This window comes from Varroa destructor, unplaced genomic scaffold, assembly GCF_002443255.2.
Source record: "Varroa destructor unplaced genomic scaffold, Vdes_3.0 BEIS01000001.1, whole genome shotgun sequence".
In the NCBI taxonomy this organism is placed as follows: Eukaryota; Metazoa; Arthropoda; class Arachnida; order Mesostigmata; family Varroidae; genus Varroa; species Varroa destructor.
Window position 1 is genome coordinate 40,772,519 of NW_019211454.1, and position 16,440 is coordinate 40,788,958.

At 39.5% G+C, this 16,440-nt stretch overlaps 1 protein-coding gene and 1 long non-coding RNA gene across 4 annotated transcripts in view; one reads left to right on the top strand and one right to left on the bottom strand.

The window, feature by feature from the left end:
* Nucleotides 1–16,440, top strand: part of LOC111242932 (GTPase-activating Rap/Ran-GAP domain-like protein 3) — a 389,128-nt gene that overhangs the window by 283,952 nt on the left and 88,736 nt on the right. The window contains exon 1 of one of the 3 annotated variants that reach the window (XM_086976699.1): nt 12,186–13,670. The exons of the other annotated variants lie outside the window; for them this stretch is intronic. Coding sequence (XP_086832825.1) covers nt 13,576–13,670 — 95 coding nt within the window. The 5' untranslated portion in view covers nt 12,186–13,575. Of the gene's footprint in view, nt 1–12,185; nt 13,671–16,440 lie in introns of those variants that run through there. 3 annotated transcript variants of the gene reach the window in all.
* On the bottom strand, nt 1,866–11,867 carry LOC147758637 (uncharacterized). The gene is made up of 3 exons (XR_015318506.1): nt 11,769–11,867; nt 7,667–7,969; nt 1,866–7,397 (listed from the first exon to the last, which is right to left on the bottom strand). It is a non-coding gene; the product is annotated as an uncharacterized LOC147758637 (long non-coding RNA).

A 16,440-nucleotide genomic window follows, 5' to 3' on the forward strand; every position in this document is an offset into this window, starting at 1 on the left:
AGCAGTTTAAGCAGCTCTTAAACATTTTTTTTATACACAAAGTTAATCATATTTAAAATATTTTAAAAGAGAAGACGTCTCATAAATGTATAAGTTGAGAGAATTAAAATTTACGATGAAAATAATCTGTCTAAAATCAACAGCACATTATATACGCCGTGGGTTAACAAGCTGATCTGATCAATATTAGATTTATGATTAGAGCTGAATTTGTCAGAAGACGTATCGCAGTCGTTTTTAACGAGGCTGATCGCGAAAGAGCTAACACGTACCCAAAAAGCGGGTAGTATGGGACATTCTCCGGCACTGGAAACGTGTATACCTCAACTCCTAGTTTGGCAAACGAAACCTTGGATCTGCTTTGGCATTACTTCAACACCACCATTCTTCCCCATTGGCATTCGTCATAAATGGTCTGCTACCGCAGACCTGAATACCCTTGAGACCGCTGCTTAGCCTAGGCGCGGATTTACCCTGGTTTTGAGATATATTATACCTCCCGGTATACATCATCCCTAATCGGCACTCTCCTACCCGTCACCTAGGGACGCGCCCGGCAGAAATTCAGCAACTCTGCACATTGCGCGGTTCAGGCACCCCACCTCATCTGCCAGTCGGGGCCCTCTAGGTGTTGAGAAAAAAAAAATAGCACAGTACATAAACACTTGCTGTGCCGTCGACCGAAAACTAAGTTGACAATCTCAAATACAGAGACCATAAAACATTAGGAGATTCGTGAAACTTTGATAGCGTTGAATTTGTTGAAGAAAACAATGGTTACATGCCTGCTACGTTGTCAGAATTACTGGACATTCGTATAAAACAATCAAGAACTTTTATCCAAAGGAAAATCGCTGACGTTTCCATCGCAGTATTTTTCCGTTTATAGTCCGTCGCATACAAGGTAAATCGGTCGGAAATGACGTGCAGTCAGTATTGGCACTTCGTACGGATTTCAGTACATTTCAACCACGAATTCAAAGTGTGCATAAATCTACGCACTGACAAGATTCGCCCATATGAAAGCACGCTGTTTCTTGCACGCATATATTCAAGAAGGTTTTCTCCTCATTGTTACACTTCCCACGAAACGAGTCGGGCTTTATCTGAAAACTCAACAGTATTATGACTAGCGGGTATGACCGGTCTACTATACTGTATGCCGGTTTGTCTCGATACCCTCCGCCCACATTTGCCTCTCTTGTTTCTTCAATTATAGTGATGCGAATGCGATCACGATGATGAAAATAACTTAATCCGGTGCTATTAGTTCGGAGACAGCAGTTGCTTAAATTCGTTCCTTGATTCGTGGTTCTTGCCGACCTAACGCGGATCAAGATTGTCGCTTTCATTATTGTCATTGCGTTTTGTCGATCTGAAGGTGCACCACAGAACTTTCGACTTGGATCGGCACTGAACTAGGGAAAGGTATATTTGCTGGAGCGAGCCTCTGACCGCTAAGTGAGGCACTACCATTAGTTGGGATGAGGTATGACATGGTTCGCTATTGCGTTCGTAGGTTCTAACTTATACGTATGCAGCAATCAGCGGGCGACGAGAGATACCCTTTCTTGGCTGTGGTGCTTACGTGCTGCAGACACGCCCGCAGAGCTCCTAAGTTCATCTAGATCTCATGCGTCTGTGCCACTGTTGCATAGATTGCTAAGTCTACGAGCGTAGCTGCCAAAAACGATGATCGCATTTCATTTTCAAAAGCCTACATTATGCGACAGAGTATTAATAATTGTTATTAATGTATAACGCTTGAGCTTATCTAAAAATAACTCGGTTCAACGTACCGTACACGCTACTATCTAGGCCTACAAAACATTAAGGCTTTTTGCAGCCTATCCTTTCGAGCCAAGGTATTTGTCACAAGGATTAAACTTAGCTGTCCTTATTATAGACGTGAGGCACATGGTAATACAGTGTGATTACAACAGCTGTTTCTTGGGATTTTCCTTATAGCACTACAGTTCGAACAGAAGAACACTTACGATTGTTTAGCTGAGCAGATCTCGTACAGCTGAATTACTATCATACGTGCCTTTTTTTTTGTACAGCTGCCTTTTTTTTTGTACAGCTGCCTTTTTTTGTACAGCTGCCTTGTACTTGGCTGGAGATCGTCTCTTTTGCTTTCGTTAATATTATCATATCAGACTATACATTATTACACTACAAATGAGCATTGTCAATGTTTTCTCCCACTTATGTATTAAGCAGCTTAAAACGAAAGCCCGTAAACTATTGTGATTGCCAATACCGGGTTTCATTGCTGTTCCCTATATCATTTAACTTTATACTTATAATTATAACTTTCGGTCTAAAGCTTTCAACCGAGAAATTCTTATAAAAACACATCTGATGATAAAAGCCACGCTATCTGAGCCAATTTTTCGACATTCAGAATATTTTTTCATAAAAAGCATTCTCAAGTGTTCTTTTCGACATTTCTTGGTTTATTCCTTCTGATGTTGGGACAAGCCGTTGGAGGTATGTTAAACACAATCCGTTACCGCAAGCTTCTCGCGCATCGCCTGCATACGAGTACATTATGTAATCGAATCAGGCATGTCGTCTGCAAGGGCGTCTGCTTGTGTTTACTTTCCATATTCGGAACCTTTGCGGAATATATATACATAGACATATATTTATATAAAGAGAAAAAATAGGACGGATTACACAAGTTGGCATTAGGGTTGGACAAACAAAAAAATTGCTTGGCAGTTGCCATACTAAGCAACAGTGATAAGACTAATTATAAGGTGCAACTTATTTATTGCTCTATCGTAGCTGTAACAAGCAGCTCAAGCTACTTGCACCGAGAATCCTCAACTTGGACTTCAAAAAGATAACGGCATGCGTTCAGTTATGAGCGACTAGTTGTTTTCTGGGGTACTTGCAATGTAGATACGCCAGTTTGTCTTTCAAGGGCAATATCGATCGCCGTCTGTGCAATCTACGAGGGAACTAATGTCAAGGTATTTTCTCTATGTGCACTACTAAGTACAAACAAAGTGCCATTCAAAGTATAAGCATAGAATCCGAATGAATGAAAACCATATTATATATACATTTGTATTATAATTACCATTGCTTACAGGCTGAGCTGTCAATGAAAAGAAATCAGCAAAATATCATCATAATATGCTTTTGTGCACGCATAGGTCATTTGTATGGATTTGGAAATCGTTTATCTATTAGCGAGTTACATTTCTATTTTATAAGGAAAACTATTAACCTACTGCTAGATGTGCTTAAGTAATTTAAAAATCTCAAGTGTTTACAGCAGTATCTAAGGCATATCAGTGTGTATCATTTCCAGATATCCTACTACTAGATTGTCTATCAGGATATGATAATTGACATGAGCAAATCTTCCTTATTTCACCCAAATAGACCTAAGGGTGACTCCATGCAGGACCGATCTGGCAGTTTGCCCACTTGGGTGTTCAACAGACGCAGTTGAATCTCGAAACGCTATTTATAGCTGACAAACAGGGTAGTCGACCGAAAACCCTATATGACTGTTCTTAAGAACCGAAGTCTTAGATTTCTTTACAATCCTTTAAGTCCTTATAGGGAACTATTTCAGGGCGCGCCTTGTCTCGCTGGTATGTGCTTATCTGACCGACAAACATTTTGTGACCTCAATTCAAAGACTAGCTTCTCAGATTTTGATCCATCTCATTATATCATCCCAATATTCTTCTTCTTTTCAGTGCTTTTTGGCGGACTGACTTGCGAATAGATCAAATTATTACTTACGATTTTTTAGAAAAATTTCAGTAATTTCTCAAGTATAACTTACCGATACTCATAAATCTATCGACGAACCCTGCTATCAATTTTCCACGTATTAATTCAATTTACCTTTATTAAGGTATGTAAAAAGTAATACAAGTCCGCTGTAGAAACAAATTTTTGATTTTCTCTGTACGAACGACCTTTTTCGGTCGAAGGGTCTAAGTGCTTTTTTCGAACGGTTATTTCTGAATACAAACATTCAAGTGAGAGTTATATCATTATTAAATAATATATATGTGTAATCCACAGTTTCAAAGGGCTTCATTATCTGAATAAAGGGTAGGTTACGTCTCGGAAGATTGCTTCAAGATTCTATTCATCATTCAATTAATTGTAAAAATGTTCAAAATACTACTAAAAGCTCAGATCCCTTGACGACAAGACAACCAAGTATGGTATTAGATAAAAAAAAAATCATGTTGAGCCAGCAAACTTATTTTTTTTCCATGTAATTTTCTATGTGTTTGATAATTTTTCATATACTTCGTTACAGTAAATGAATAAATGTTTCAAATTTTATATTCGATACTGACATTAAATATTGCCTCAGACAATAGCTCGCAACGAAGCGTGTATCTACGTCCGGCTTCAAACCTGGATCGCATCACGTTTCTTTCTTCTTCTTCTTCTTCTTCTTCTTGAATAAACGCGTTAGTAAAGCCTTATGAAAGGAACATTTCTATTTAGTAAATATGTGGTAATAGAAAAACAATGTGTGTATGTCTGCGAAACTCGGGTAGTCACAACTTGCTTCGCGTCTTCAATTTCATATTACTCCATACACATACATTTTTTAGCAACAGTTAGTGCAAGGATTATATATGTATGAATATCTTGGCGTGTGTGTGGGCATTTGTATGCCTAGGGGAACGTTTACACGACTGCTGCAGCTCCTGCCTGCGAACACTTACACGGTGGCGCCTCCAGCGGATTATCAAGGAACTAACCAATTTGCAAGGCTGCTCGTTACATCCAATGGATGGCGCCACAAGTTTGCCTCTGATGTCGCGATAATTCAAAAACGCTTTAGTAAATGACATGTTACACGTACATACAGGCGAATATCAACAGCGTACCGCTAATAATCGCGTGGTCGCCCTCTATCGGGGCAAATTAATTACACGAAGGTACCTTCGTTTGTTGAAACCAGGAAAATGAAATACAATATTTGATAAATGATTCCTGATATTCATATAGATATATACCTGCTATACGCCTCCGGAACGATTTATGAGCTCGACAATATTATATTACATATCACTCACAAAAAACCCATTGCATTTATGTACTTATATAGTCACCCTAAAACGATCTTCACAAACAGTGAAGTAAAAATGTTGCAATATATTGGTGCATACAATATACTAAACTTACTTATAGTCCGTTAGCTTACAATTAATTGTAGGAAGATCAACAGGAAACAAATATAAAAGCAAACAAATCTCAGACCTATGAAAGCTATTAGCTAGAGGACGTTATTTGTGAACAAGTTTTTTATTGAACTGGTTATTAGTGCTGCTCTAAGTAACCTAAACAAATTAAATTTATAGTAAAGATTCGGTGAGGTACGCTAATCTGGCAATTAAGTCGCAAATTCGACGACTATTTTGATGATTCTTGGCAATCAGACATATGATTTAATTTGCCACTAAGATTATGCTTAGAAAATCTAGTTTTTATTATTTAATGACCTGTTTAAATGTTCGGTAAGAGCTAAGCGTGCTAAACAATAAATTAGTTTACTAGCGAATCCTAGCTACTGGCTGGTGATGGATATATCGTTTATACCGGTTAGCATGCTGGAATCGTCTAGTAGGGCCAAATTTAGTCAATATCATTCCATGCAATAAAGATGGTTTGTCGCCACAAGAGATCTCTCGTGCTGGTTCCCATTATTCCCACTAGGGCGCAGACTGCGCTTAAGCTCGTAACGCGAAAGTGATCAATAGTTTATCTAAGGTCAATACGAAAAGTCGTGTCTGATTTCCCGACCATTGAATCCGCATCTGTTTGGATGATCCGTTACCTCGCTTACACAATTACAACTCTCATCTGTATCACCAACATAAGTCTTTTAGTAATATGTTTGCTATAAATACGTTTGCGCTGATCTACGAATAGTCATAAGGGCTACCGTGAATGATCGCGAAATTATCGTAGATCTATACCTAATTCATTAAGTAATAGACTAAACATTTTAAGTTCTATACGGCTAATCAGCCTGAGCGCCGTATATCAAAAATAGCTCAGTCCTTCGTGGGAGGATGTTAGTCGATCAAACTAGCGGGACGTGTACTGTTTAGCTTTAGGTTCCTTCGCTGTTCGAAAATACAGCTACAGAAGGCGTTGATCGACTACTCAACAGTTCGACTAAAGGCCGCAACTTGTCCAGTCCGGAACAGAGGCATTTAGCGTCCGCCAGCCTCATTAGCAATCACAGCCGAGTCACCCTCGTCGACTACTAGCGAATATTCCGGCCCTACAACCCAAACCTAATTAAGAGTTGGACTTGAGACCAGGATTCAGACCAAGTGGGCAGCTTTACCGACTACCTAAACCTCTACTTAGTACACTTTAGGAAAATATACTGTCCACTCTAATAGGCTGTCTTCTAATGTATGAAACGAAGGCGTGTGCCTGCTAAAGATGCAAACCCTTGATTAGGGTTTGCGCGAGCTGCTTCAATCAGCGGGTAACTGGTAACAGCGGGATCCAAGCTCTAAACCTTTAATGGATGCGCAGTGTTTTATATAGTCGAAAGTATACTGCTTCGAAGTTTGTTATCCTGATATTTATATTTTAATTTCAAGGACAATACGAAATCACTTAAGTATAGAGCTCACCTAGATTATCCTCGCGGATGAATCGCTTGATAATTTAGAAACACGTTCAATTTCACCTCCTATAGCTCTACATAAAACTTATCCGCATTCAAGAGCGTAGAAAACACATCGTGGCCGATGGCCAAAAAACATTTAATAATAATTATGCACGAAACGGTATACGTAATCACATTGGAATAATGTAATTGCATAAGAAAAAGGGTAAAGTGGCTTAAGAATGATTCAGACTGTGTAGTTTTAGGTTACTACTATTGTAAGTTCTAGCTTCTTTGCCCGTGGTAACGTTAGACCCTGCACGGAACTGCACGTCCTACGTTTTATTTGGCGCCCGCACGTCGAATGCGTATCGCGTACGGTAGTGGACAGACCAAGGGAGTCTTTTAAATAAAGCTTTCGTATATGTAAGGCTTCTATACCGCTGTCGTGTGCTATTTCAGTATGTTGGCCCCCTTCTATTTGTTCTTGGCTACCCGCAGCTTACAATTTCGAACTGGGTCCTCTGAGAAAACGTTAATTGGTGATGACACTAAGTTTGGAAACATAACAAACGCCCCGACCAGGCCGTCGACACAGGCCAGTAAACGTCTCCCGACAGTACAGGCCCTACGTCCAGTCCATACATTATTCGCTGTTATTCGACCAGAAATATTTATCTAACATACGCGTATGATAAGGAGATTATATCGCTTAGTTGAATCTAGGGATGTGCCTCTAACCAGTTAGGAAGCATGCGCCGCAGCCATATAACTGAAAATAATAAATTAATATAAGAATCGTTGTGTACATACAGCTTACTTATTATTAGTCAGTGCTGAAAATATTATCCAATGTTTTCCCGAGAACAGCAGGCTTCAAGCTTAAAGCACTGGAGTATCGACTAAGTACCTTGTGAACGTGGCTACTCAAAGTTACCCGTCCGCAGAAATAGGCACATATGCACACGCATAGATATTTATCAGAATCGCCTCCTATGAAGTTATTTTCTTTCGGCGACCAACTCACCGCGAAGAACTTACATACGGCTTTGCAGTTGCCTCTCACTTTCAACAGAGATCATTTTCATTGACAGCATCTTCAGAGTTCCTCCCGATGTCAGTGGCATCTGAACAGCCTTAACTTGGCTGGTAGGACCCCGGCGGCCTCGACGTAACATGAAAGTGAAGGGGAAATTGACAGCTTCATCGACTGATTTCTCACCTTCACATCCGATCCTGATTCCCCTTTTCTATTCATAGAAACTGGAAAGGAGTGTGAGCGCTGGCTTCAGTGGAAATTTTAATAGTCGTGATGATTCGCATATGGAAGAGAAATTGCTCAGTCTGAAATCATAAAATGTTAACGTGTATATACATATACATGATTTACTCTATGGAAAACGGGCTATCCTATTCATCTGCTTTTGTTTAATTCTACTCAAAAAGTGTTCCCTTTTATTTTTTGCTGATCCATATTTTTTTGGCTTGCTTGGTTTTTGTTTGGACATATTTAGCCGATATTTTGCCATAATATCTTGAAGTACATACATTAAAAGCATACGTTTATAAGCATCGTAAGTACATATCCTCAATGCACCTATTTAATGGGGTATATTATTAAGGCTTTTAATGTTATATTTTTATATTATTAAATATCCAGAACCATTTTAGTAACCTTGAACCTTCTTTGTCCATAGATTTTTTCCGAATTGTACGGCATGGTTTGGACATTGTTTATGGTTCAGGAAGGGCTTAAGAACTTTTAAAATAAATCTAAATAACGGGTTGTATAAGAAACAACCGGTCAACGACGAGGCTACTCCTACCCGAGTTCTTCAAAGTTTGTTTAGCTGCAGCGCTTATGTATTACTAAATGTGTTGCTGTTCCAGGTTAGTTCACAAGCCATCTGTAGCCCCAGGAAATGCCGCGCCCTCTGTACCAAGTTGGTGCACTTTTTGCAATGTTCAAAAATCTACTCGCATACTTTTATGCATACTACACCTTCAGCGTCCATGTCACAATCATAAAGGACACTCATTTTATAAAAATCAATCGTAACAAACCCGGGAACTGTTATATATTACAACATCTATTTTTAGAGGAATAAGGCCGGCTAAGAGCCGCCTAAATGCCTTGCAGTTCACCCAATGCATACTAAATATGCCGCAATTTATATTCCCTAATAATTATTTTCTCATATCAACAGAACTTTGTAAGAAGTCGTCGATTGGGACGGCTACCACCTCGCATTGGCGCCAACGGCGAACTTTTGGTGAGGCTACGGGAGCGTTCTGTAGTCTCAGAGTGTTGCATATTTAATATGTATTATGCGCTCAATATTAAGCCTAGCTGATATTCCTTTGTGACTGTAAGACCTCTTAGATGTCTATTTTCTAAGCGCATTTTTTTGTTTTTTAATAAAATCGTTGATCTAAAAATGTCAGTTGCTTCCAAGCATTTAATCCCTCATCTATAGCTAAAAATTCAAGGTCATTTAATGGAGAGTCCTGGTCCTGAAGCGGGGTGATTTAGCAGGGGTCGATCGCAGCCAGATCTTACCATAATATTGCATTAATTGAAAATGTACTTGATCCCCCCCTAGGAGCATTGCATGTGCCGTTGCTACTCACATAAAAATGCTACCATTTTGGAGGGGACCCATAGATAAAAGGTAAGCATGCAAAGCAGTATTTGAAGCAGGTATACAAAGGGCAAGCAGTCGGTGTAAAGAACAGTGAAGCGTCCCAACACGTTCCAATGATTTTATTAGCAAGCTTAACTTTTATCATGTTCCCAAAGGGGACACCGAGGGTCGTAGTCAGTGTAAAAATCTGATGCTAACACTACTAGAAGGTATGTTACTTTATTTTTTCAAGACCGAGCAGATTCCAAGCTGACTTCATTTGTGTGTGTGATGGAAACCCTGTTGTGACTCTTTAGTTTAGTTTAGTTTAGTTTATCTACTCAATGTGTTTCAAAGCGTCGTCCATAGAGATCTAGAACAGGATAACCGTATCCTCAGTAAATAGGACAACTTTTTTCGAAAGAAGAAGATAGGAGTTATGGTGCGAGGAATCAAAATGACATTGGTATGCTCTACTGCATAGATGCAATAGCCAAATAATAATATGCATAACCAAAGCCTCCAGTTTTTTATCGTATGCGTCGACATAAAGCTACGGTCCTTGCATTTCCTGCTGTGAACCCTTTAAAACACAGGTCAGTTCCAGCCCGGAAATTCGCACCGAAAAAGCCACGCTTCCTGAAAAAGGTGGATAGATGACTCTCAACTAAACAAGACGCCAATATCCTTCTATTGATTTGCTGAAGTGGAATATGTCTATTTCTCAGTGGCCAATTAATGGGAATGATAGTAATATCAACGACGCTATCAACCAATCAGATTTTAAGTCGGGAAATAATAGCAGTTTCGGCTAATATTGGAAATTCAGTAAAAAATAAACAAACTTACTGGTAGCGGCTTCCGTTTTAAGCTGCTTGATTATACCTTTTCGATGTTTCCGTAGTATAAAGCTCGTGTTAGGTAAAAAGCTGTTCTACATGTGGGCATTTATAATGAGGAATACCTACATATTTTAGGCTATTCACCGTTACTCGCTCAGCCCGCACGGCTATTCAATTTCCTTGCTCGTATTTGTGATCTCGTATGAACAGCGGCATATGTTAGGTTTCGATCTCTACGAATAAATCGGTTAAAAAGTCTACAAGTGGTACGTATAGATAGCCGGCTGAAGTTTTTGTAATCTTTACCTTACGATTACATAAGAGATTTAGAAAGTGCGTTTTACTTTTACAATCACAGTTTTCCCTAGTAGTTAGCAAACCTGAGATACTTTTAGTATTTGGGTAAGTCCCAAATAAGGGTCCTCAAAGAAATGTCGTTTAGGGAACGTATAACACCCAAATGAACACTTCTGAGGCTCATAAAAATAAGGCCTCGCTTTTCGAAAATTTTCATCAGGCCGGACTGTGCAAAGGAAAAAGTCTGTTTATCAAAATTTATATCAAATAGTTCAATGTAATGCTACTATACTGAATACCATTAATTTTTTAACCGTAGTCATTTGATCTAAAACAGAAATTCAATCATGGTGGTTCAGGATTTCAATACTGAAATACCAAATATTACTACGTGGGAATATTTAGACAGGCAAATGAGTACATGACGTAGCTTTTCTGAAGCTTGTGCAAGTTATTTAACAATATTAAGTTTCCCAACAATATCAAGTTAAGAAAGGTCATTCTACTCTTGGAAACTTTTGTTAAGCGCACGAGAACAACGGCAAACTGACACTGGGAAAAGTCGAAGATGGTCAAAATCAATGATGCTAAATATGATCATCGAATCGTTGAATAAAATACGAAAAAATAATACTGGACCTCTTCCAGTCGTTGCACAACGAAAGCTTATGTGCCAATAAGCCAAGCTACAATTTCAGCCTAGCTACAAACCCATCCGATAGAGTGAACACTCGACGTAGACTCAAGCATTGTGGAAAGAAGGACGACTGATTGATACATCTAAGCAGAAACGACGTTTCGTTCAGAATTTCGCTAATGCGATGCGTAATGTCCACCATTGCGATCGTCGCTTGACTAACGCTCCGCGTCCGTCACAGAACGAAGCTGAAACCCTTGCACAAACGAGGTCTCTATGAGTCATTTGTGGCCGCCATTTTGTGTTACTCAAAATGAATTCCAAACATCTCGGCCTTTAGCGACACGCAACAGTTGAATTTCGTCGTTGCGATTTCGATTTGACATGATAATTTATCTACAGCCAGATTTTAAGAGTAATCCTACGCCTATGGTGGGGTCGTATGAGGCTGAGGTAAGGCGAAAACTAATTAACCTTCTAATGGTGGCGGTTGATGGTTGTCAGAAACACGTTAGCCTCTACGTCGTTCATAGCAACAGTCGCAGATTGAACTGCAAACAACGAGAAATTTTTTATTTCCTAACATACACCTACCTCGTACAGCCATCTGAGCGATGATGGTTATCTTACTGATGGTGATGATATCAAGTACGGCAAAGGCATATTGTCCCCTATGATTAGTATGGATTATATAAGGTAAAATTTAACGTATTTTATTTTGGCATAATCATGCATAGTCTTACCTTTAGCAGTGCATAACTAAATACAATTCGACTGTACTAGCAGCAGTCAGCTCGATAGGTAACTAGCAGACGATTTTAACGATCCGTTTGTAAATAAAAAATTGCAAGCTTTCCCATGATGTATAGCGTTCGCTTTAGTCTTCTAGGTAACGACGATGAAAACAATAAGAGTATGTTATATTATTCAGCATCACTAGCGCCGTAGCGAAGTAAACATCTCTATCGTTGAGTGCTTACGGCTTACGCTGCTCGGCTGGCAATGTCCAATGCTCACACTGACGACGTTGCAACGATGGCAAGCCCGTTCCGTCGTTGATAATAATAATCATAATGCTGATGATCAGGACGGTAGATCAGGAAAACAAGAGCGGTATGTTAGCTTCTGTCCCAGCGGCAGGTTACTGTTTCCACTAGGTCAAAATGCTGACGCATCTAGTAGCAGACGTAGCTAGCCCTCTAGTACCTTGTGTAGTTTCTGGTCGTTACTGAATGAATTGGTTAGCGGTATTGAGCTGTTTTGTAGATGACTGTGATTTTCACCGGGCATATATTGAATAAACGTTATAACTTAGTGTAAAACATTGACAGTACAAACATTTCTGCTCAGCAATTGTGCTAGATTTTGGCTAATATGTGTGTATAGTCGTGTAGTGCTGATGGTTATCTCAGGGACGTTGCGCCAATGGTACTGTTTTATTATCGAAAAGATCGCTAGGGGACGGGCATGATACCACGGGACGTGATTTTCTTTGCTGATAAGCAAGATTTGTAGTGACCAAAACGGCTATATTTGAGTTAATTCAAGTTGAAGGGTCTTTCCAGGTTGTCTCGGTGAGGGCGACCAGCGGGACCCAGTCTGAGTTTTGCTTTGCTGAGGTCGTTGGCCAAATAGAATAAACTAACAACGTATAGTTATAGGACAATAGAGGTTAGGACACACCGATCAACTTGATACTACTACAGCATTCAGTCGACCAAGGATGCAGTGTGGACGCTTCCTGAACTGCGAAGACGATGCCTGCAAAAATGTCCCTTCAGTCGCCTTCATCGCTACTACTCTTTCTCTATGCGTAGCATTATAGCGGTTATTTATATGTCGTCTATTGATGGCCAATCGCACAAATATGATGGATTTTATTATTATATTCATTCACCTAGTATCGGCCGGACCAATAACAAGCACCATTTGTGTGTATCACTATGATTCTGAAGCACATAGCCTAGCCATTGTTTAACGCCGCACGTAGGCGTTGCCGATAGGCGCTGTAGGATTGTTCATAAAAATTATCTGATGGGCCTTATATTAACGTCGATATGATAGCTTTTTATTGCTCAATGAATTGTTCTACAGAATTGTCCAATTAAATTTTTTCGTCAGTATGATCGTTACGAACGAAACGCGTATCAATCGTCGAATTTTTCGCACTGAATAGTGACCGTATCCGTCAATGTTCCAGTGCATCATTGCAGAGCAAGTAAATGTGGGTCATGTGTGTATAGTGCTTCCGATCCATTGACCGTTGATATGAAGTGGATATGTTCTATGTTTACGGACGAATTGTACTGGTGAAGAAGCAAAAGTAAAGAAACGCTCCACTGAACTAAGTTCGACTCTCGGATGATGCCGGAAAGTAGGCCGCGGGCAAAAATCGAAAAAACTCAGTTGGACACAGTAGAGTAGCAAGCACGGAACGTACTCCTGGCCCCGTAGTTGGTCGACGAAGGAAAATAGGACATCCCTTTTTCAAGCAGACAGCACTCATCTTGTTAGCATCTGCTTCTGCCACGAAGTTTTAGTGGTCGCTCGATGAGCTCGGCGGTGGCCAAGTTGAGAAGGAGACAGCGTCGCCTGTTTATCAAAAGTAATCCTTCGCCAATAAATGACCACTACTGCAACAGAGGGTATGAAAAAGGCACAATGTCACAGGAAAACACTGCACTCAGCTACACACATGAACATCTAACGAAACGCAGTGTTTTACCTCTAATATATATAGGACAAGGTTTTTAAAAATTTATGCTGCCTGTGTATGCTGCTCCATTACCTCATCCTTTTTCAATTAATCTATAGCGGATATACTTTTGTTGCTCAATATAAATGGCATCGCTTGACCTGCCCTAAACGTTAGCATGAAAGGCTACTCGTATTAAGCGCCAGATCTGTAGGTAACCAACAATACTAATTGCAATCGCCCACCAGACGGCGATGTCAATGACAGATACTGAGCACACACCGTAGCATAGATATACAAAATGAATTTTTTTTATATCATTGTCACTGACACTACACGATTAAATACGGCAGTTCTTTCAGTCTCGGCTATATAACTGCAATATTTTTTGTAGTCGCCAATTGAGAATGAAATTCGAACGACGTTTCCTAGATATAACTATGATGTAACAAGGAATTGTGCATCTTCAAGCAGAACCGTGGCGTTAGCTCAATACAGTTAAATATGTCGTTTTCCCTTCGACTGATCACTGCCTTTGAAAGTGACCCAATTCTGGCAGGACAAACGAACGGGTTGTCGGTAGCGTAAAAGAGGTTATTATAACTTAAGTTTCATAAAATCTTGCGAATATCGTTAGCAAAGGACACAGCGCCAAATGATTTGCATTAGATCAGACTCATATGCTAATTGAGCTGGGTCTAGCCCAATACGACCATAGTGATGGACGTTTGTTCGTAATAGAACAAATAAGGAGACACAGACGACGAGCTGGTATGGACGCCGTATGATATAAGGTAGAAAACATGTTATCGTATGCCACCGTTTGCATAACGCATAGACAATATTGCAAATGATTTTTGGTCTGATCAGCCTGACAAAAACGAGTGAGGCGGCAACGGAATAGCGATAATTTTACTGCTCATAATAGCCGCATTATACACTACGATGCGATGTGCTGACACTATCAGGGCACAGCTGCGGTTAAGAACTTTGTTCCTTTTTAAAATGGTATAATGTGTGCTGCAACGTTTTGACTACGTACCAATACGTGGGCAAGCAGGGTCTGTCGTGACCGCCCATACTAAACGCTAATGCACAACATTGTGAATATCGCAGTAGCTACGTTCCGTCGTTACTATGTTGCAAAACGATCGGGTTAGGCTGACATTGAAGATGGATGAGCAGAGAAATCAAACATCGCTGACAGCGACTTTACGTTATGGACAGTCCATAAGGAGCTCGCGTAGACCTCTAATCAGTTTGGTTTTGTGTTTCAGAAAGTTTTGCCTCTGCCTATGTAGAGGCTACCGTGATTAGAGGTTGAGCTTGCTTGAGGTATAGTAGCCCTCGTGACAGTTTCATAGATGAATGTCTTCGTCGTTTTCATATTTGCACACTATCTACTATTGATAGACGATAGTTAGCTGAATGCAGTCACTCGTCATCACTTGCTCTAACCTAGTTCATATCTCCAAGGGGCTACAAGCCCTTTTTAAACTTGTGTCCGATCATACTTTGACCTGAACCACCGGTCGACTCTAAATAAAAGCTAAATTTGACGCTTATCTTTTACGTTGTTTCGCCTAGAAAAACCTTATGTAACTCTTTAAAGAAGTCAACTTACTTTTCGTCTAAGTACCATAAGGGCCAATTGTGTCTTTTACATTTGGCAAACTAACACCTTTAGCATATATTAAAGTGAAATATAATTAATTTACGTAACTTTACCTATCTTTCGAATTTTTAGAATGAAGTTTAATTAAAATTGAGCATGTTACTTTACTAAATGAGAAAGTAATAAATCTGCTTTGAAGTTTTCGAAAAGCTAGTTTGTTATACGCCGAATAAAGAATGTTTTGGATGACAAAAAACGGCACATAGAGATCTGATCTTTGAATAAACTGTCTGAGTTTTTCCTGCGTTCCCTATTGCTTCGCAACATTGAAAGGTCAGCTATCAACTAAACATGACACTTTCAAATTTTGGTAAGATGCGTCCTATCTTGCAATTTAAAAATGCCGCCATCCTAGCCAACACGGTCATGACTCTTTCAAGCTCGACGGTTCTTTCAAGCTTTTTTATTTTATATTAGCTACGTGTTAAGGTCGAATGGAGATGTGGGATACGCCATCGCACGCCAGTTCCTTCTTCTTATAGGGGACATAAGATATATAGTAATCTAGGTAGTAATCTAGTAAGAATATATAGTAGCCTAAATGATCTGATACTTGTAGAATAGGTTATGAAGTCCGTCAAATGCGTTCGGCGCGGCTCTGAGAATAAAGCACCATGTTCTTTTTGCTAAGCAAAGGCTGTGAGATGAAGCTTCGTTAAAGAACGTGGAGTAAGTGGGCGGCCGGCCTTGAACATAGTATTTAAGTAGTGTCTAATTCTTTCCAGACCTTCCTTCCTAGATTCCTAGAACAAGAGTTCGAAGGGTTATGAAATATAATGGATTACTTTGAGAATGACAGAGTAATCCAGATAGTAGAAACGTTCCTAGCTTGGCCAAGTTCCGATACAGAGCTAACAAGAGACAGCGAATAAGAAATAATATAATGAACAATATTATCTATTGTATATTAATATAAATTACAAAAAGGTATTAAAGAACAGGAAAAAAAACAGAGATGAATAGAGCCTAGAGAAGGATTAGGAAGACGATTTTTTTTAAGACAATCTTGTGAAACTTATACAAATTTACAAAATTAGCTGTACAG